The sequence below is a fragment of the Salvelinus alpinus genome, chromosome 11 (genome assembly GCF_045679555.1).
Source record: "Salvelinus alpinus chromosome 11, SLU_Salpinus.1, whole genome shotgun sequence".
Lineage (NCBI taxonomy): Eukaryota > Metazoa > Chordata > Actinopteri > Salmoniformes > Salmonidae > Salvelinus > Salvelinus alpinus.
This window is the reverse complement of record NC_092096.1, coordinates 40,126,908-40,149,763: the sequence shown is the minus strand read 5'-3', so window position 1 is coordinate 40,149,763 and position 22,856 is coordinate 40,126,908. Positions and strand designations below refer to the sequence as shown.

At 45.8% G+C, this 22,856-nt stretch overlaps 1 protein-coding gene across 2 annotated transcripts in view; it reads left to right on the top strand.

Annotated features, from left to right (window-relative positions):
- LOC139534141 (cadherin-related family member 5-like) overlaps nucleotides 1-21,577 on the top strand; it is a 29,092-nt gene extending 7,515 nt beyond the window's left edge. For both annotated transcript variants that reach the window (XM_071332962.1, XM_071332961.1), the window contains exons 3-15: nucleotides 100-311; nucleotides 457-513; nucleotides 656-748; nucleotides 844-930; nucleotides 5,044-5,154; nucleotides 6,833-7,006; nucleotides 7,237-7,327; nucleotides 7,475-7,581; nucleotides 7,754-7,954; nucleotides 8,086-8,217; nucleotides 12,388-12,466; nucleotides 14,130-14,320; nucleotides 19,659-21,577. In XM_071332962.1, the coding sequence (XP_071189063.1) occupies nucleotides 100-311; nucleotides 457-513; nucleotides 656-748; nucleotides 844-930; nucleotides 5,044-5,154; nucleotides 6,833-7,006; nucleotides 7,237-7,327; nucleotides 7,475-7,581; nucleotides 7,754-7,954; nucleotides 8,086-8,217; nucleotides 12,388-12,466; nucleotides 14,130-14,320; nucleotides 19,659-20,543 (2,420 nt within the window). In that variant the 3' untranslated portion in view covers nucleotides 20,544-21,577. The remainder of the gene's footprint in view (nucleotides 1-99; nucleotides 312-456; nucleotides 514-655; nucleotides 749-843; nucleotides 931-5,043; nucleotides 5,155-6,832; nucleotides 7,007-7,236; nucleotides 7,328-7,474; nucleotides 7,582-7,753; nucleotides 7,955-8,085; nucleotides 8,218-12,387; nucleotides 12,467-14,129; nucleotides 14,321-19,658) is intronic.
- The last annotated feature ends 1,279 nt before the right edge of the window (nucleotides 21,578-22,856 follow it).

Here is a 22,856-nt window from a genome sequence, read left to right as displayed (position 1 = left end):
CTTATGGTTGAACCGCTAATGAACATAAGTCATTGACATTTAATTTAAGTAATTTAATTGAGAGCCATTGACCCCAAATCTGTGTCTGTTGATTGACAGCCAGCCTCTGTCTGGGTGGGTCGGACATCTTTGCAACGGTGAGCGAGAACAGCCCCGTAGGAGAGTTCATAGCGAACCTCAGCATCATCGGGGACCCTACAGGAGTCAATAGCATCCGCTTGTGCCTCACCGGAGAGAACGCCAATTGGTTCTACCTTGAAGGGAGAACCATCAGGCTAAACTCATCCATTTTAAGAGTCCTGGATCGAGAGGTAATAAGACATCACGCTGTTGCTGTCCTTCTGTTTTAATTCTTATACCAGAAAACCAGTTATCAGTTTTGATTGAATAGGACACATTACTATCTTTGACAGTTCATACTTAACAAGTATAATTAATAGCTTTTTTCTCTCCAAGCGCCATGGATCTGTTTTGATGGCAGCATTAACATGTTATGAAGATGACATAATACAGGTAAGGCATCTCAATTACTCCATCTCAACTAGGCCTACAGCATGTTATTCCCAACCTTTACATTTAGAATGTGAACCGACTCAAAATGAAGGAGAGGAAATACGTACACTGAGTTTCTGAAAATACTGTTTTCTTTCTCTAGAGTGAATACAGGGTCATAGTTGAGATCCTGAATGAAAACGACAACAAACCAAGGTTCTTTGAGAAGACTATACAACCACGTTACATAAGTGAGGTAAAGATACATCTCTAGATCACACTTTGATAATATAGATAATCTTGTGTTTCAGATGCATAATGACAGGTCTTCTGTATTTCATCAATCCTCAGCTCACTGCAGTCAACTCTGTAGTCTTCACCGTCAAGGCCATCGATGCTGATGGAGACACCATCACCTACATCATCGACAGAGCCTTGGTATGAAAAATGGCACCAACAGATAGGGCTGCCGTGCTTCTATCACTTAAGAAACTTTGCAGTATTTAGTTTTTTTTATGTGTTATTTCGTACATTATTAGCCCCCCCAAAAAAAAATCTTATTACATACAGCTGGGAATAACTTTTGGATATCAGAGCGGCAGTAACTCACCAGCATCACGACTAGGAATACGACTTTCCCAACTCAGATCCTTGTTCGTACCCCCCAGGACAATTGAACTGATTCCAGAGGCTGATCCAAAACACCGCCGGTGGAGGAGAGCTACTCGGAGTGGACTTCTAGTCCGACTCAGGAGGCCTGCACACCACCCACCGCTTCCGAGTATATTACTTGCTAATGTTCAGTCTCTGGATAATAAAGTTGACGAGCTCAGGGCGAGGATTTCCTTCCAGAGAGACATCAAGGACTGTAACATACTCTGTTTCACGGAAACATTGGGATATACTGTCTGAGTCCATACAGCCAGTTGGGTTCTCAGTTCATCGCGTAGACAGGAATAAATATTCTTTCCGGGAAGAAGAAGGTCGGAGTTGTATGTTTCATGACTAACTACACATGGTGTAATTTAGATAACATACAGGACCTCAAGTCCTTTTGTTCACCCGACTTAGAATACCTCACAATCAAATGCCGACCGTATTACCTCGCAAGAGAATTCTCTTCGGTTATAGTTACAGCCGTGTATATTCCCCCTCAAGCCGACACCACGACGGCCCTCAAATAACTTCACTGGACTTTATGCAAACTGGAAACCACATATCCTGAGGCCAAATTTATTGTAGCTGGGGATTGTAACAAAGTAAATTTGAGAAAAATGCTACCGAAGTTCTATCAACACATTGAATGTAGTACTCGCGCTGCTAAAACACTCAACCACTGCTACTACAACTTCCGGGATGCCTACAAGGCCCCCCCGCACTCCCTTCGGCAAATCTGATCATGACTCCATTTTGCTCCTCCCTTCCTATATGCAGAAACTCAAACAGGAAGTACCTGTGCTAAGGACTATTCAACGCTGGTCTAACCAATCAGAATCCACACTTCAAGATTGATCATGCGGACTGGGATATGTTCCGGGTAGCCTCCGAGAATAACATCGACGAATACACTGATACGGTGACTGAGTTTATCAGGAAGTGTATAGGAGTGTATAGGAGACTATTAAAACCTACATTAACCAGAAACTGTGGATAGATGGCAGCAGTCGCGCAAAACTGAAAGTGTGAACCATCGCATTTAACCATGGCAAGGTAACTGGGAATATGGCTGAATACAAACAGTGTAGTTATCTCCTCCATAAGGCAATCAAACAGGCAAAACGTCAGCATAGGGACAAAGTAGAGTCACAATTCAATGGCTCAGACACGAGACGTATGTGGCAGGGTCTACAGACAATCAAAGACTACAAAGGGCAAACCAGCCACGTTGCGGACACCGACGCCTTGCTTCCGGACAAGCTAAACACCTTCTTCACCCGCTTTGAGGATAACACAGTTCCACCGACGCGGCCCGCTACCAAGGACTGTGGGCTCTCCTTCTCGATGGCCGATGTGTGTAAGACATTACAGCGTGTTAACCCTCGCAAGGCTGCCGGGCCCAGACGGCATCCCTAGCCACGTCCTCAGAGCATGCGCAGACCAGCTGGCTGGAATGTTTACGGATATATTCAATCTCTCCCTATCCCAGTCTGCTGTTCCCACATGCTTCAAAATGTCAACCATTGTTCCTGTACCCAAGAAAGCGAAGGTAACTGAACTAAATGACTATCGCCCCGTAGTACTCACTTCTGTCATCATGAAGTGCTTTGCGAGACTAGTCAAGGATCATATCACCTCTACCTTACCTGACACCCTAGACCCACTTCAATTTGCATACCGCCCCAATAGATCCACAGACGATGCAATCGCCATCGCACTGCACACTGCCCTATCCCATCTGGACAAGATGTAAGAATGCTGTTCATTGACTATAGCTCAGCATTCAACACCATAGTACCCTCCAAGCTCATCATTAAGCTCGAGGCCCTGGGTCTCAACCCCGCCCTGTGAAACTGGGTCCTAGACTTCCTGACGGGCCGGCCCCAGGTGATGAAGGTAGGAAACAACACCTCCACTTCGCTGATCCTGAACACTGGGGATGCATTCTCAGCCCACTCCTGTACTTCCTGTTCACCCATAACTGTGTGGCCACGCACGCCTCCAACTCAATCATCAAGTTTGCAGACGACACAACAGAAGTAGGCCTGGTTACCAACAATAACGAGACAGCCTACAGGGAGGAGGTGAGGGCCCTGGGAGTGTGGTGCCCGGAAAATAACCTCTCACCCAACATCATCAAAACAAAGGAGCTTATCGTGAACTTCAGGAAACAGCAGAGGGAGCACCCCCCTATCCACATCGACAGGACCACAGTAGAGAAGGTGGAAAGCTTCAAGTTCCTCTGCGTACACATCACTGACAAACTGAAATGGTCCACCCACACAGACAGTGTGGTGAAGAAGGCGGAACAGTGCTTCTTCAACCTCAAGATGCTAAAGAAATTTGGCTTGGCACCCAAAACCCTCACAAACTTTTACAGATGCACAATTGAGAGCATCCTGTCGGGCTGTATCACCACTTGGTACGGCAACTGCACCGACCGCAACCGCAGGGCTCTCCAAAAGGTGGGCGGTCTGCCCAACGCATCACCGGGGGCAAACTACCTGCCCTCCAGGACACCTACAGCACCCGATGTCACAGGAAGGCCAAAAAGATCATCAAGGACAACAACTACCTGAGCCATTGCCTGTTCACCCCGCTATAATCCAGAAGGCGAGGTCAGTACAGGTGCATCAAAGCTGGGATCGAGAGACTGAAAAACAGCTTCTATCTCAAGGCCATCAGACTGTTAAATAGCCATCACTAGCACATTAGAGGCTGCTGCCCTATATACATAGACTTGAAATCACTGGCCACTTTAATAATGGAACACTAGTCACTTTAATAATGTTACATATTTTTCATTACTCATCTCATATGTATATACTGTATTCTATCCTATTCTACTGTATCTTAGTCTTTGCCGCTCTGACATTGCTCGCCCAAGTATTTATATATTCTTAATTCCATTCCTTTACTTTAGATTTGTGTGTATTGTGTGTATTGTTGTGAAATTGTTAGATATTACTGCACTGTTGGAGCTAGAAACACAAGCAATTTGTAACGGCGTTCCTCCTCCTCTTCATCCGAAGAGGAGGAGCAGGGATTGAACCAAAATGCAGCGTCTTGATATGACATGATTTATTAAAGAAAACACGAACTTCACTTGAAACTAACAAAACAACAAACGGAGTAGACAGACCTGGACGACGAACTTACATGAAACACGAAGAACTCACGAACAGGAAAATGACTACACAAAATGACGAACGAACGAAACAGTCCCGTATGGTGCAAACAACACAGACACAGGAGACAAACACCCACAAAACACAGGTGAAACCCAGGCTGCCTAAGTATGATTCTCAATCAGGGACAACGATTGACAGCTGTCTCTGATTGAGAATCATACCAGGCCGAACACAAAATCCCAACATAGAAAATCAAACCTAGACCAACCCACCCAACTCACGCCCTGACCAACTAAAACAAATACAAAACAAAGGAAAACAGGTCAGGAACGTGACACAATTCGCTACACCAACAATAACATCTGCTAAACACGTGTATGGGACAAGTAAAATTTTATTTTATTTGACAGTACCATGAGTTTGAACTTACAGAGAATCATTATGGGACCGTGTGTGATAGAATTGAGAGAGTATGAAGAGTTAATTGACAGCAGTCAAACTGTATTTTTACCAATAAAACTCCTCGCTCTCTAGTAGGCACTTCACCACAGTGTTGAATCCTGTTGTCATGTTCCTGTTTATTTCAAACAATGACCCAATATATACACTTATAGTGACAACCCAACATCTATTCAAATGAAATCTATTTTAAATGCTCCTGTACCTCCTAACCTTGCTGATTACACATCTGTGTCAATCGCTCGGTAGACCATCTGTGCACTAAATTAATGAGCATTCATTTCCATGTTTCCTCTCATCCCAGCCTGATGCCAGTTACTTCAGGATAGACCTACCCAACAGTGGTAAAGTGATCCTGGACAAGCCATTGGACTATGAGACCAAAACCCAGCTGCAGCTAGTCATCTACGCTGTGGTAAGACCTGCTACTTATCAGAACTGGGTTCAAATAGTATGTGTTTTCTTTCAAATACTTTGACCGTCTGATTGAGCCTGTCTGAGGTACCAGACGGACGGGGTTGCACTTCTTGGACTATTTAAGTGAGCTCATTGAGTCAGACATGCTCAATCAAGCACAGCTGAAGAATTTGAAAGAAAACAAATACCATTTGAACCCATTTCTGCTACTAATCCCCTTTTTCATTAATTAACAAGAACACATTGAGGCCAGAGGCCAATAATTCTGAAAGCCAGAGGCTATTACTGTGTACTCCCTGCCTAGTCATATAATATAATTATAATCTGAAAATATGTAATCTATTACTACTCAACTATTTATGAGTAAAGCCATCCTCAAATACTCCGTGGAGAGCAACCGATCATAAATAGTTACAATGCAAAGCACATTGCATCTTACAGGCAGCATCATTCTCTAACCTTAAATCTCAAATGCTGTGGAAGGACATGGCTGGGCTGAATACTGGTCTCCCGACCATGTCTTTGTCTTCCCTTACAGAAAAAACACATGAATTTCATGTGATTTTGTGTGATCTCATGTGATCAAATGTAATTTCATGTGAAGTTAATGTAATAACATGTGACAACATAAAACTACATGTGATAACATGTGAGCACATGGAAGAATATTATCTCATGTGAAACGAAACATTCCGACATGCAATACCATGACACTACACATGTAGTGACTGTATTTTCTTGACTGTATTTTTAACAAGGTTGGGATTTAATTTTAAGTCCAAAGTGTAGCAATACAGTCGAAATCGGTTACTGACACAGACACTGTGGCATAGCAGGAAGATCGGAATGCTGTAAACCAAGAGGTTGTGAGTTCAAATCCCAGGTAAGACATGTTGAATAATAATTACTGTATAAATAAACATACACAATGTAGTATTGTTTGTTAAAGTACGTCAAATATGTAAGTTAAAAGTGTTGTGTGTATCACGACTCTGGATGTGGCCCAGATGCAGACACAGGAGGCGGATAGTTAGATTCTCCGAATATTTATTATAACAAAGGGGCAGGCAAAGGGCGGGTCGAGGACAGGCAGAGGATCGTAATCCAAGTCAGAGTCAATCAGGGACAGAACGGCAGGCAGGCTCAGGGTCAGGACAGACAGAAAGGTCAGCACCGGGTAGAATAGAAAACAAAAACTTGAGAACAGGAGAAACGGGAAACATGCTGGTAAGACCTGACAAGACGAACTGGGAACAGACAAACAGATAACGCAGGTATAAATACACAGGGGATAATGGGGAATAATAGGAGACACCTGGTGGGGGGGTGGAGATAAGCACAAGACAGGTGAACAGATCAGGGTGACAGTGTGTGTATCATAACGACTCATTATTGTTCGCAGGGCATCACCTGTGAAATCTCATGTGATCATGTGAACATCCACATGAGAAACTTCATGTGAAATATCATCTCATGTGAAGTGTTCCAAAAACACATGGTTTCACATGTGCAAAACATGTAAAAATGTCAAATGTGAAATTGTGATTTTCCACATGTGAAATCAACGTGGTTTTTCTGTAAGGGTTTGCTCTCAGTCTTGCTAGGTGGAATAGTTTTCCATTATATTGGGCATCATTACTGAAGCTTAGATAAAATAATAAAAATATCTACTCCAGGAAACCAACACCAAGGAGTGGTACAACACTTCCGCCTCTCTGACTGTGAACGTGAAGGACGGGGACGACCAGTACCCTCAGTTCCTACCGTGCACACCTATCTCCCAGGACAACAACCACGCGATTGTCTGCACCAATCCCATCTACGCAGTCAACATCACAGAAAAGGACCAGGTCATGACTACTGCATAGGTCTTGTCTTTCATTGTAGAATTTGAATTATATGGGATGTGCATACTGCATACACTATAGATTCTTTTTTTTATTAACCCATAATATATTAACCAGGAAAGACACTTGAAGTTAGAAATCTCTTTTGCGAGGGCAACCTGGCCGGAGTCAAGATCTAACAATTGATTGTGTGTGGATGTGGATTCTAAGATGCAGTAATTCTCTGGTTTCAGGACATATTGCTGAGTTTCTCTCCTGGTCCAATTCATGCCGAAGATGGAGACAGAAGCCTTGATACGCCTTTGCTCTACTCCATTCTCTCAGGTGTGGGCCTACCTAACTAATCCATAGTCGCCAATAGGCATTTTCAAGGCCTATTGAGAGGCCAGTAGACCATGTTTCTTTTTGAAAGGATTGCATTGCAGCCTTACACGTGACAGAAGTGTATTTACCTTTACACATGTGCCTCAGGTGCTGACAAAAACAGGTTTCAGATTGACAACCAAACAGCAGAGATCACATTGACTAGACGGGTGGAAAACAGACACCTGACACCTACATTCCGACTACGCATCATGGTAAGAAAATCTTGAATGAAACAACGATAAAAGCACTAGTATCAAAAAGCCACAAATAAGACAATAAGCGCCGTACTAAGAGCCTTTTAAAATCTAATTTGGTAACCAAATAGACCTGAAATGGGATCTTCCTGGACTGTTTGACATTGAAAACACCATCAATCATCTACAGGCATCTCAGCTGAATGACCCAAAGAAGTACAGTGTGGCGACAGCGCTGGTCCGGGTGCTAGCAGAGAACCGGTTCCCTCCCCTCTTTAACAGAACCACGTACAAGGGCTTCATCGTCGAGAGCTCCAGTCCTGCCACGCTAGTCTCCACCTATGGGAACGAGGTGCTTCTCATCCAAGCCATAGACCAGGACTTCGTAGATGTAAGCAGTGGGACAATGTGTGTGTCTGACTACATTTAGTTAGTTTAAAAGGGATAAAAAAACAAAAGTATTTTCATCCCATCTTGGTTCCTGGTACATCCTCTCTCGGTTCACCTTCCCTCCATTTACAGGGGGTGAATCCAAAAATGCATTACTCTCTCCCGCCCACATCAGCCACAACTGCACTGTACCACATCACCCAGGAAGGGGTTATCATCGCTAAGACCGACCGCCTACGACCCTTCGAGAGGCACATCCTAGAGGTACGATCATAGTCAGACAAATACATACTGAACAAAAATCAAAAATCAAATATAAAACGCAACATGCAATAAGTTACAGTTGATATGATGAAATCAGTCAATTGAAATAAATTAATTTGGCCCTAATCTATTTATTTCACATGACTGGGAATACAGCTATGCATCTGTTGGTCACAGAAACCTTAAAAAACGGTAGGGGCGTGGATCAGAAAACCAGTCAGTATCTGGTGTGACCACCATCTGCCTCATGCAGTGCGACACAACTCCTTCACATACAGTTGATCAGGCTGTTGATTGGGGCCTGTGGATTGTTGTCCCACTCCTCTTCAATGGCTCTGCGAAGTTGCTGGATATTGGCAGGAACTGGAACTCGCTGTCGTACATGTCAATTCAGAGCATTCCAAACTTGCTCAATGGGTGACATGTCTGGTGCTGTAACGGCCGTCCCTCGGTGAGTGAGTAGACCAAGGGTGATGAATACATAATGTTTATTTGACAAGACGGAAAAACACGAAACGAAATACACTTGAATGATTAACAAAATAACAAAACGAACTAGACAGACCTAAACTATGAACTTACATGAAACGAGGAACACATAAACAGGAACGACCGAACGAACGAGACGAGACAGTACCGTGTGGTGCAAAATACACAGACACAGCGACAATCACCCACAAACAAACAGTGAGAACAACCTACCTTAATATGACTCTCAATTAGAGGAAAACGCAAAACACCTGCCTCTAATTAAGAGCCATACCAGGCAACCCAAAACCAACATAGAAACAGCAAACAGACTGCCCACCCAAAACTCACGCCCTGACCATCACACACATACAAAACAACAGAAAACAGGTCAGGAACGTGACAGAACCCCCCCCTCAAGGTGCGAACGCCGGGCGCACCAGCACAAAGTCCAGGGGAGGGTCTGGGTGGGCATCTGACCACGGTGGTGGCTCAGGCTCCGGACGCTGTCCCCACACCACCATAGTCACTCCCCGCTTCTGTATCCCCCTCCCAATGACCACCCTCCAACTAAACCCACCTAGATGAAGGGGCAGCATCGGGATAAGGGGCAGCAGCTCCGGGATAAGGGGCAGCAGCTCCGGGCTGAGGGACTCCGGCAGGTCCGGGCTGAGGGACTCCGGCAGGTCCGGGCTGAGGGACTCCGGCAGGTCCGGGCTGAGGGACTCCGGCAGGTCCGGGCTGAGGGACTCCGGCAGGTCCGGGCTGAGGGACTCCGGCAGGTCCGGGCTGAGGGACTCCGGCAGGTCCGGGCTGAGGGACTCCGGCAGGTCCGGGCTGGACGGCTCTGGCAGGTCCTGGCTGGACGGCTCTGGCAGGTCCTGGCTGGACGGCTCTGGCAGGTCCTGGCTGGACGGCTCTGGCAGGTCCTGGCTGGACGGCTCTGGCTGATCCGGTCTGGCGGAAGGCTCTGGCTGATCCGGTCTGGCGGAAGGCTCTGGCTGATCCGGTCTGGCGGAAGGCTCTGGCTGATCCGGTCTGGCGGAAGGCTCTGGCTGATCCGGTCTGGCGGAAGGCTCTGGCTGATCCGGTCTGGCGGAAGGCTCTGGCTGATCCGGTCTGGCGGAAGGCTCTGGCTGATCCGGTCTGGCGGAAGGCTCTGTAGGCTCTTGGCAGACGGGCGGCTTTGCAGGCTCATGGCAGACGGGCAGCTTTGCAGGCTCATGGCAGACGGGCAGTTCAGGCGCCGTTGGGCAGACGGGCAGTTCAGGCGCCGCTGGGCAGACGGGCAGTTCAGGTGCCGCTGGGCAGACGGGCAGTTCAGGCGCCGCTGGGCAGACGGGCAGTTCAGGCGCCGCTGGGCAGACGGGCAGTTCTGTAGGGAGGAGACGGAGAGACAGCCTGGTGCGCGGTACCGGAACTGGAGGCACTGGGCTGGAGACACGCACCATAGGGAGAGTGCGTGGAGGAGGAACAGGGCTCTGGAGATGCACTGGAAGCCTGGTGCGTGGTGTCGGCACTGGTGGTACTAGGCTGGGGCGGGAAGGTGGCGCCGGATATACCGGACCGTGAAGGAGGACACGTGCTCTTGAGCACCGAGCCTCCCCAACCTTACCAGGTTGAATGGTCCCCGTAGCCCTGCCAGTGCGGCGAGGTGGAATAGCCCGCACTGGGCTATGCAGGCGAACCGGGGACACCACCTGTAAGGCTGGTGCCATGTACGCCGGCCCGAGGAGACGTACTGGAGACCAGATACGTTGGGCCGGCTTCATGGCACTCGGCTCGATGCCCAACCTAGCCCTCCCAGTGCGGCAAGGTGGAATAGCCCGCACTGGGCTAAGCACGCGTACTGGGGACACCGTGCGCTTTACCGCATAACACGGTGTCTGACCAGTACGACGCCCTCTTACTCCACGGCAAGCCCGGGGAGTTGGCTCAGGTATCCAACCCGGCTTCGCCACACTCCCCTTTAGCCTCCCCCCCAAGAAATTTTTGGGTGTTACTCACGGGCCTCCAGCCTTGCTTCCGTGCTGCCTCCTCATAACGTCGCCTCTCCGCTTTCGCTGCCTCCAGCTCCGCTTTGGGGCGGCGACACTCCACTGGCTCTGCCCAGGGTCCTTTACCGTCCAGGATCTCTTCCCATGTCCAATCCTCCTTTTCCCACTGCTGCTGTCGTGGCTGTGCGTTAACCCGCTGCTTGATCTGGGTTTGGTGGGTGATTCTGTAACGGCTGTCGTCTTCCTCCTCGGACGAGGAGAGGAGAGAAGGATCGGTGGACCAATACGCAGCGAGGTAATTAGACATAAATGATATTTATTGAAACACAAAGACGAAATACGAAAACACTTGGAAATTACAAAATAACAAACACGACGTAGACAGACCTGAACATGGAACTTACATAACTACACGCAGAACTCACGAACAGGAACAGACTACATCAAACGAACGAACAGCCAAGACAGTCCCGTGTGGTGCACATACACAGACACGAAAGACACAGGAGACACAAACAAACAGTGAGAACAACCTACCTTAATATGACTCTCAATTAGAGGAAAACGCAAAACACCTGCCTCTAATTAAGAGCCATACCAGGCAACCCAAAACCAACATAGAAACAGCAAACATAGACTGCCCACCCAAAACTCACGCCCTGACCATCACACACATACAAAACAACAGAAAACAGGTCAGGAACGTGACAGGTGCGTATACAGGCCACGGAAGAACTGGGACATTTTCAGCTTCCTGGAATTGTGTACAGATTCTTGCGACATGGGGCCTTGCATTACCATGCTGAAACATAAGGTGATGGCGGCGGATGAATGGCACGACTATGGGCTTCAAGATCTCGTCACAATATCTCTTTGCATTCAAATTGCCATCAATAAAATGCAATCGTGTTCGTTGTCCATAGCATATGCCTGCCCATTGCATAACCCCACTGCCACCATGGGGCACTCTGTTTACAACGTTGACATCAGCAAACCGCTCACCTCCACGACGCCATACACGTGGTCTGCGGTTGTGAGGCCGGTTGGATGTACTGCTAAATTCTCTAAAACGACGTTGGAGGCAGTTTATAGTTGAGAAATGAACATTCAATTCTCTGGCAACAGCTCTGGCGAACATTCCTGCAGTCAGCATGCCAATTGCACACTCCCTCAAAACTTGAGACATCTGTGGCATTGTGTTGCGTGACAAAACTGCACATTTTAGAGTGGCCTTTTATTGTCCCTAGCACAAAGTGCACCTGTGTAATGATCATGCTGTTTAATCATCTTCTTGATATGCCAGACCTGTCAGATGGATGGATTATCTTGGCAAAGGAAAAATGCTCACTAACAGGGATGTTAACACATTTGTGCACAACATTTGAGAGAAATAAGCTTTTTGTGCATTTTGAAGATTTCTGGGATATTTTATTTCAGCACATGAAACATGGGACCAACACTTTACATTTATATATTTTTTCAGTGTAAATACCTGGATTTGTTAAATCGGGACAGTTGGTTTTACTAGTCATCCCTGGCTAACTGTATGGCTAGGTTAAGCCAATAAGTGGTCCAGTAGTAATACAACTGTAGGTAACACACACATTGAAATTAGCTTAAATTAAGATTAGGGTTAGAAATACACATAGAAGCCTTTTGTGGCTCGAATCTACAGTTCTATGTAATATCATTATTTATCCTATAGGTGGTCGCTATGGACGAGGAATCAGGTGAGGTTGCTAAAGCCTCAGTCGACATAGAGCTGCTACAAAGAGGCCAGCCAGGTAAGTACTGAGCATTACTGACACGTCAAGGGGGAAGGGACGGGTGAGGATACAGGAACCACACACACACACACACAATCAGCTCTTTGACAGGTAGGGAAAGTCACAATGACAGTACTGTGCACACACAATATATGGATCTGATCAACACTGGTTAATCCACTAGGGCTCTCTGAATGTCAACAAAGAACAATACTATTTTCTTACAGTGTAGCCTGTAGATGCAGGAAAGACATCAATTGAACTCGACCAAAACAATGGAAATGCCATGACATGCCAGGCAACTTTACTCACGCGTCCCCCATGGGGGAAAGATCCAGAATCTCCTCATTGCCCCCCATCAAAAGTAGTCTACAGTTAGACTATGGTATTTCACACTATTTTGGGATAAAAATCTGAATATAGTGCTTGTATGGATGTCAACCCCAATACATGTTCATGTCATTATCACCAACCAACCCCATTACACTTAAGATTTCAATATGCCTAGCTATGCTACCAGCTTACACGAATGGCAGTTAACAGAAATCTTTTCTAACCCCAAAATTGACTATATCTAAATATTATGCAGCAAAAACAGGCAAACTGTTTAGTAACCACATTGTGGGCCTGTTAGAACACAAAAATCATGACGGATTTGACAAACATCCACTAAAATCAGTTTCTGGGATGTGCGCAAAATGACGGCGTCCTTGTTCTTTCCCCCACGGTCTGCATTCCAAATTATTGACACCCTTGATAAAGATGAACAAAAATGACTGTATAAAATATATAATTGAAAAACGGAGCTAGAGTATATTGTATGTTCCAAAAAAAGGGAAATTATATTATTTTATACTAATACAATTGCTCAGAGAAAGAGATTTTGTTTAACAAGTAATATAATATATATATTTTAAGCTAGGGGTCAAAATGATTGATACCCTGTTTTCAATACCTTACCTTGCGAGGATAACGGCACAGAGGCTTTCTAAAATGTCCTTTATATCCTTCCTATGCGCTTATGGACTGCCCTCTTCAATTCAAACCACAGGTTTTCAATGTGTTTTAAGTCTGGAGACTAAGATGTTGATTTTGTGGGCAATTAACTATTTCTTTGTGGCTTTTAATGTGTGGTTGATCTATTCATTAAATATTTGTGACCTTATTTCCATAAGAGGTGAAAAGAAGCATAAGAATTTATCCAGGCTGGACTACTTAGAACAAACCCGAATGACATAATGCATTTATTCTTTAGCTACACTTGTCATATTTAAGTGTGAGGTTGAAGTTATTGTTTTGCTGGAAGATCCCACTTATAATGACCCAGTCCCCCCCTCCCCCCTCTCTCCCCTTCAATGCACGGCCAATCACGCCACTCCAGACAACATGAATACAATACGATGAGTTAAGCCAGTCAACTGGCTGGACGTCAAGCTGCTCGAATTCCCCAGAATGTATTTTCTCCCCATTCAAAGAAGTGTAGACCGAGCGACTGCTTACAAAACAGACACAAACTTTCTCTTCGTCTGGGCGTCAGGCACAACGTTGGGATGAATGAGTAGGACTCCGCAGGGCTATGAGCACGAGCCGGTGCAAAGTGAAGATAATGGACCAGTTGTGCGGGCAGTTGGACTTCATACGCTAAACTGTCTCTCCTATCCTTCCATCCTTTCCTCCATAGTTCCACGGACACCTTTCGGAGAAGAGCGGTTGTTCAGAGACATGGATGTGAGGATGGCTGGAGGTATCATGGGTGGGATGCTGCTGCTGTTAGTGACCACCCTGTTCCTGCTGATCCGATGGGCCAAGAGGAGACGGAGACGGGACCCGGCCAGACGAGGGGCTGTCGCCCTGGGGAAGCACCCCAATGTGGTAAGGGCTGCTCCATGTACACATAACACACACACTGTATCCACACGCATGACTCTCACACCCACACAGGGGCAACTAAAGCACGCACACAAGTGAAAGAAAGATATTGATCCAGGTGTTGAAATATTGAATGACCATTTGCTGGCATGTTGAGACTGAATGAATGCCCAGGAATGGCAAAGAAACAAAGTATAAGTTTGGAACAACATTTAAACCCACTGAGTATTACAGTCAAACACAATGAAGCAACTAAGTAGTTCGCTTATACAACCCTAATCTGAGCTAAATGTGTCATTAACCAGGTTTTCATCCAACCTATTTATGCAAGTAAAAAAAAAAAACGTTGTTGGTGGACTTTCCAAATGTCGGCAAAACCAAATACGCTACATGAAGTGGGATCTTTTTGTGTCGTCAAATTAATTTTGCGAGACATGCTGGAGGAAACACCTTTATGCGCAAATATTGATACAATAACCATCATGTTGAAGTAAACTTGGGAGTCACGCGTTGATATGCTGTGTGGTCCTCCCACTACGACTCGGGAAGCTATGCCGTTTATTAGGCTACTGATGAAATAAATGACGATGAACTTCACAGGGTGGTGAAAGTGCACGGGGATCTTGATGCTCCTTTCCAATAAATATCAAAGGGGCTGATTCTGGTGACATGATGATCGATGCTTGACTGCCATTTGACAAATAAAAATATCCTCACTTTTTATCTATAATAATCTCATCACGTAGACTAGCCTACCCGCACTGTATCTGAGAGCTGTTGGCTAGAACGCACGTGCCAATACCATAGTAGGCACATTTGCTATTTAACACAACAGTTTTTGTGAAAAAAACTACATCTGATTTTTATCCGCAACAAGTCCATTTGGTGGAAACCACACTGGTGGGAAAATGCACATATTTTCTATATGCAGGTTTTAGAATACTGGTATGACAATCTGTCTCCAATTGGATGGAAACCTAGCTACTGTCAAATCGAAACTAATCGACCACTTATCTAAACTACAGCGTAATCCAAGGCAAAAAAAACATTGGGACTAATATATATATTTTTAAACATGTCTGTAACGCCATATCAACTACAATCTTTGAGCTCTGACTCCTAAAACAGTGGTTGGCGGTACAAGTTAAAACTCAGCATGTCAGACAGTCTTTCTTTCCTCCCGTCCTCACTCTCTCCCTCTATGCCCCTGATGTCTTTTTTTCACTAATGCTGTTTATGTAGAGCTTAAGGGGGTTCCAGATGGTGAGTTTTCATGAATGCATTGCTTTGACATATGCACTAGAGTGATGTTGTGGTTGTGACAGTGAGATGGTGTCATGTGTGTTAAATGTTTACATGTGATGCACTTCCATTGCATAGTTATGCAAATTAAAGTATGGCACCTGTGGTTGTACTGTGACGTCGTGGTTCTGCATTGTGTTTTGTTTTCCCAAGATGCAGGAACAAGAAAATGTAGTGCAGCTTGAGAAAATGTATTGTGGTGAACTCTGTAAATGTCAGTGATGTGTAACAGTAACACATGAACCATAATTGTTACATGTACAGTACAGCTCCAAAAGTATTGGGACAGTGAATTTTGTTGTGGTTTTGTCTCTGTACTCCAGCACTTTGGATTTCAAATGATACATCGACGGAGGTTAAAGTGCAGACTGTCAGCTTTAATTTTGCACCATTTTAGGGGACCAAAAGTATTGGGACAAATTCCCTTACGTGTATTAAAGTAGTAAAAAGTTAAGTGGTCCCATATTCATAGCACACAATGATTACAGAAAGCTTGTGACTCCACAAATTTGTTGGATGCATTTGCTGTTTATTTTGGTTGTAGTTCAGATGATTTTGTACCCAATAGAAATTAATGGTAAATAATGTATTGTGTCATTTTGGAGTCACTTTTATGTTTCTAAACATTTCTACATTAATGTGGATGCTACCATGATTATGGATCATTCTGAGTGAATCGTGAATAATGATGAGTGAGAAAGTTAGACGCACAAATATCATACCCCCAAGATATGCTAATACAATAACAGGGGAGGCTAGCATTTTTGGTGGGTATGATACTTATGCCTCTGTACCTTTCTCACTATCAGGTGACAGGAGACAAAGGGCTGTGATACATGGTTTTACATCTAGACACATGAAAAGTAGGAAGTATACGGAGGGTACGGGACAACAGAGGACGAACAGCAGAGGGGCTAATGATTTTGGAGCAGGGGGGAAAGGTCTCAGTTTCCGGGGGTGTAGCCGCGGGGCTATAGCGGCGTGCCAGCACATCCGGCTTGACCTTCTTGGATACCGGTTGGTGCTGCGGAAGCGAAGTGGACCGGTCCTTACTGAACCCCTCCCGGAGGTCCTGGTACTCCATAGGGTTGGCGAAGAGGTCCAGAGCAATTTCCAAGCCCCTAGGAAGATGTCCCGGGGAAGGCAGAGCTGACTTCAGGCAATGAGTGTGGCAGAACGGGCTCCAGCCCACGATGGCACCAGTAGGCCAGTCAATTGAGGGATTGTGTCGCTGAAGCCAAGAGAATCCAAATACCACAGGAACCTGCAGAGACTCAATTAGCAGGAATTGTATCATCTCGCTGTGGTTCCCCGACACTCAAAGATTGATAGGGGTGGTTTGGTGGGTGACCCGGCCTATAGAGTGCCTGTCCAGCGCTCTAACACCCATGGAAATGGAGAGGGGTTGAGTGGGGATGCCCAGCTCGGACGCCAGGGTAACATCCATAAGACTCATATCGGCCCGCGAGTCGATGAGTATCTGGAGAAACTTGGACTGGTCGCCCCACAGCAGGGTGGCATGGAGAGGGGGGTGAGTAGGGGGAGAAGCAACATTATCCTTAAGACCCATCAGAGTACTCATTCCTACCAATGAGCTTGGTCTCTTGAAGGGACAGGTAGACACATAATGACTGGCAGTATCGCAATACAGACAACGCTGGGTGTTAAGTCTGTGTACGCATTCGGCTGGAGACAGCCTTGCCCTGCCGAGCTGCATCGGCTTGGGAAGGGGCAAATCAGCAGTCTTCGGAGGCTCTTGGAGGAACTCAGGTAAGCTCGGATCCTCTCGGAGACGAAGATGCCGGGGACTTCCAGAGTTCATCAGATGCAAGGTGGGATCCTTGAGTGAGCATTTGGGACCGCAATCAGACCTCTTCTCCCTCCTACGTAGCCGACCATCGATCTAAATGGTTAAAGCGATGAGTGAGTCGAGATCCGTCGGAAGTTCCCAGGCTGCAAGCTCGTCCTTTACTTCCTCCGATAATCCGTGCAGGAACTTGTCGAACTGCGCTTCCGGGTTCCAGGCACCCTCCGCTGGTAGCGTGCGGAAATCCACCGCATAGTCTACCACACGGACGGAGTCCTGCCGAAGCTGGAGTAACTTCCGGGGAGCCTCTCTCCTGGACACCGGAGCCTCGAAAACATCTCTCACCTCCGCCACGAATACCTCCAGACTGAGGCAGACGGCGGATTGTTGCTCCCACACCACCATGGCCCAGGCGAGTGCCCCCCTGACATCAGCATAATAATGTACTCTATCTTCGAGCGATCCGAGGGGAACGAAGAAGGCGGCAGCTAACAAATGAGGGAGCACTGGGAGAGAAAGGCCCGGCAGGTTCTGGAATCCCCATCGTAGTGCTCCGGGAGAGGTAACCTGGGTTCCTGGGAATCCGGGGTGACGCGGCTGCTACCAGCCGGGTTACTGAGTGGCATGGAGGTTACCGTTGTGGTAGGCTGCCTAGTAGGCAAACCACGGAATTGCTCCCGCAAAGTGTCCAATGCTAGGACGTGACAGTCGGCCACATCCTGGAACGCTTCCATCAGACCACGAAGCAACTCCTCATGTCTACCAATGAGGGCTCCTAGGGAGGAGATGGCGTTGCGGAGCTGGTCCAAGTCTGCTGGGTCAGTCATGGCCAGTTCATACTATCAGGTTTCAGGTAAGGTGCAGACTGTGTTGAAGTAACAATGTGTACTGCAGCAACAGGGGCAGGCAAACGACAGGTCAAGGCAGGCAGGGGTCGATAATCCAGAGTAGTGTGGCCAAGGTACAGGACGGCAGGCAGGCTCAAAACCAGGAGGGCGAGAAAAAGAGAGACTGGGGAAAATCAGGAGCTGAGAGAAAACGCTGGTTGACTTGAACAAACAAGACGAACTGGCACAGACAGACAGAAAACACAGGTATAAGTACCCAGGGGATAATGGGGAAGATGGGCGACACCTGGAGGGGGGTGGAGACATCACAAGAACAGGTGAAACAGATCAGAGCGTGACACTCACTCATCCTTACTCATGATTCATTCAGGATTATCCGTAATCATGGTAGCATGGTAGCACAGAGCCAAAACAATAAAAAAAAATGTGTCACTGTCCCAATACTTTTGGAGCTCACTGTATGTAATAGTATTGCATATGTAATTATTGTGAGTTTGGTGATGAGGTGAAATACTGACTTGCTTATGTTTTGCATCGTAGACTGTAGCCGATTTATGGTCAGTACCCAATCCCATGTGTAAGTGGAATATCATAGATTCAGTCATAGAATAGATCTAGTATCTATCTATATGGATTCAGTAAGCTAATGTGTGGTGTTTTAATATTTCGAAAACGGAGTGGCTGCGTGACCAGATTCTCTGGAAGCTTCTTCCCGATAGCTAAACAACCGTAACTTCTGCGTATGTGCTAGTTCGGCTGGCCAGAGCTGAAACAGGCTACTCTGGCAAATTTCAATGATGTACTGTCTATCATATCGTTTGGTGTTAGGCTACATGTTATGTTGTCATGTAGCCTAAATGCATTTAGTTTCACACCACATTTAGGATAAGGATATTGCAAAAAAGGTTTGCGTACTGCTTATGTTTGTGCTACTGCAATATCCTTAGTTACAACAGACAGAGAAGGTTGTAGCTACATGTCAATCATGTCGTCTTAAATTAGCCTACAAAATAGATATTTTGGGGGGAACGCTCGTTCAAAGTGCTACAGGGTTTTTATTTCAGCTGTTAAAAAAATGTGTTGCTTAAAGTAACACATGAACAGAATGTGATACGGTTGTTCAGCTCTGTGGAAGAGGCATCCTGGGAGGCGGGGTATGGGCGTGGAGGGGCGGTTTGATCTGGTCGTACAGCCTCAGCTTTTCAAACGTGCTGAAATTGCTTGTCCATAATTGTCCAATGTACTTTTGAAATTCTGATCGAGACCAATGAGACTTTTGCGCGGACCAGGACAACGCTGCATCAGTTGGAACATAACAAGTCACAAAGCAACCATTTCAACTCAAAGCAACCCTCTAAATGCCCCTTCTTTCCATGATCGACAGGTGAACTCGGGCCGGCCCATGATCCCCCTGATCGAGGAGGTCTGCTACCAGAACAAAGGGTTCAGCATAGACTACGAGGCCTCGGGAGGTTCTGAAAGCCTCCATGGGAGACATGGGGTCTACACCAGGAAACAGTCACTGATCCCACCACAACCACGGTCCCACAGCAGCCACCCAGACTGCGGCTCCAGGACCGTAACAGGCGACATGCTGCCTATACTGGTGATGCCAGAGCCCTTGGTTAAAGACCTCACTCCCACCCTCATCTCCAATGGCAGGAAAGCTGACAACACCATCAGCATGGGGGCTGTGACGAAAGACGAGAAGGAGAAGGAGAGGAATAAGCAGAGGGATATGGAGAAGAAGGAGGAGGAGGAGGAGGGGGAATGGGAGAAGGAGTGGGAACAAGCCGTTGACACAAAAGAGAAGAGATATTCCGAGGGGGAAAGGACGGATAAGTCGAGAGATGTTTTGGGTGCTTCTAGTGGTACTTCTAGTGAGACCGCAGATGTAAGCGAGGCCTCTGAGGACCAAACAAACACAGAAAAGCCTCAGAGCCACAGGATGAAAACACACCAAATCAGAGATCCCAAAGACGGACACAAAAGCACTTCTGAAGAGGAGTCTGAGACAGAAAACCAACATAAGAATATGCACTCTGTGATCTGTCTTTCAGACGATTATGACATAGCCATGGAGGATGAAGCTGGCGCCAGGTCCCGTTGCTCCAGCATCAGGACGTCGGCGGGGGGATCGCAGCGCAAGGGCTCAACGAAACAAACCAGCGACCAAGCAAACAGACGACCAAGTAACCCACAGATGCACCATTCAGACTCACACTCTGGGCTTCAGACTCACATTGAGGAAGATGCAAAAGAACTCTAACCATTTATTCAAAAATAAAACTGACATTATGGAGCCAAACGAACACTGTACACAGACAAAAAAAATTATTAATTGTTTTGTTTTCTTAGTGTTTTTTCTCTCTCCAATTCCAAATGATTATTTTGGGCCTAAAAGAGCTCAACCACTTTTCAGGTCTTGATTGAGTAAATGGACGAATGTAAATCTGAAAACAGAAACGTGTGTTTTCTGTAAAACAGTGTGGAACGAGACTTAATGTGAATGAAGTCATTCTGTATTACTTTCATTTGCAGTGTTGAAGAACTAGTATTTCAGAAATTAAAGTCATAATGTAAGCGCAATGCAATGTAACTACAGTGCTAGGGAAGCTACTCTGAAAATATAGTTTACCAAGCTACCAATTACTTCACACTGGAAGAAATTAAGCTACACTAAAGCTACTCTTAAGAAAAATAAAGTGAAGTAAAGTTACTTTGAAAAAGTAGTTCACTACATCCAAACTACTATACTTAGTTAAAAATGATCATATCTAAATCTGAAATGCCATAGACTACATATTGCAAGAACAAATCACTCTGGAATCAGATGTTAACAGAGTGTGTAGTGAGAATTAGGCACACAAAATGTGTTTCAACTGAGAATTAGGCAGGTCTGATGCCAAAAAAGAAAGAAAATTCTCACCTACTTCACCTATATTTTATTTTCTCGTTGCAACAAAGTAGCGTGTAGTTCCAGTAGTTAGCTACACTGCTACCTGGCAAAAAAAAAGTTATTAACTACTGAAAACACTACCAAGATTACAATTTTGCTACTGCAAAATGTAATTATATTACTTGTTGTACTACACGTAGTTCACTACTCCCGAACACTGTGTAACTATAGTGTACAGTGATTATGTGGCGTCACTAGTGTTTGCTATAGAGTGTAAACCGATGTTTCATACTGTAGATGTCCACACACGAAGACATTAGTGTTGTTTCAAAAACAATGGTTCAACCCCGCTCGAATGATGTGTTCAGCACATTGCAAATAAACACATTTTGTGATTTCAGTAACTGTTTCTAAATTGTGTTTTCTTAGGAATAACTGGAAGGAACGGATGTATTCCATGTGCAGCTATGACAGAATGATATTGGGTGCATATGTAATTATGATATTTGTGTTAATGTATAATTGTAGCTAGTAATAACTAGCTAAGAACTACAACACTTGTCCTAAACATAAAGGCACACTTTCAATCACTGAGAAAAGTTAGGTTATATTAGGTTCATAGGCTTTTAATTGCCCTTGGGCTTCCTGAATCACTCGTCCTGTCTGCCACGAGGCTCAGCAGCAGCCATGTTGACTTCCACGAGCCTGAACGATTGAACGAGTAGCGCTACGTTCATAAAGACTTCCCTAACAATGGCCAATAGGGAGTGGAGAATGGCCCTGACAGCCCATGAGACGTTGACGAAACACCTGGCCATGGGCTGGAGGGTGTGGCTAAACAGTGCCCCGAACAGAGGTGTGATCACCTGTTCCCCTAGCACTACGACTAGTCCCACCACCAACACCTGTGTGCACACAGGTAAAGACAGGTGAACTAAAAGCAACCTAATATAATATCCTTTGAAATAAGTGAATTCTAGTTATTAATCTGAATATACCCATGCACATCATTATCCCTCGGAGAGCAACTTTACCTTGATGACATACTGTGTGATGAAGCTGAGCAGCTCTATGATGAAGGCAGTAGCCAGGCTGAAGGGGAAGCTGATGGACTGGAAGATTCTGCGCCAACAGCTGTGGATCATCTTATTCCCCCTGCGGAGACAAAATAAACCTCAGCAAGATGGTCAATTTAAACATGGATAATGAACAAAGTGTGGCAAGAAAGGTTGCCACTACCTGTGCAGGGAATGGTCACAGGCATCGTCATCCTCTAGGCTCATGCTCTCTCTGTGATGGGGTGACATATGCACAGGTCTGTGAAAAGGAAACAAAAATCTCAAATACTTTATTAATAATCAATCAATAAATTGAATACTCAATGTGCACAACCAAACAACGCAGAACAGCCAAACAATGCCTGAGTCTACATCCTTTGCAAGGGGCTGTGAGTTGCTGTGTGCTTGCTTACCTATCCGCCATGTGGTTGTTGGCTGTCCTCTCACCTTCTGCCTCTCTCTGTCTGTCCCCAGGATTTGCATGAGCCCTGTCCTCCTCTCCAGGCTCCTTAGAGAGGGAGAACACACATCACTCACACCACTCTGGACATCAATCACACATCCACAGACTGGACTGCTTTTAATTGTGATTCATTTTCAGTTATTATGTCTGTATGACATGTAC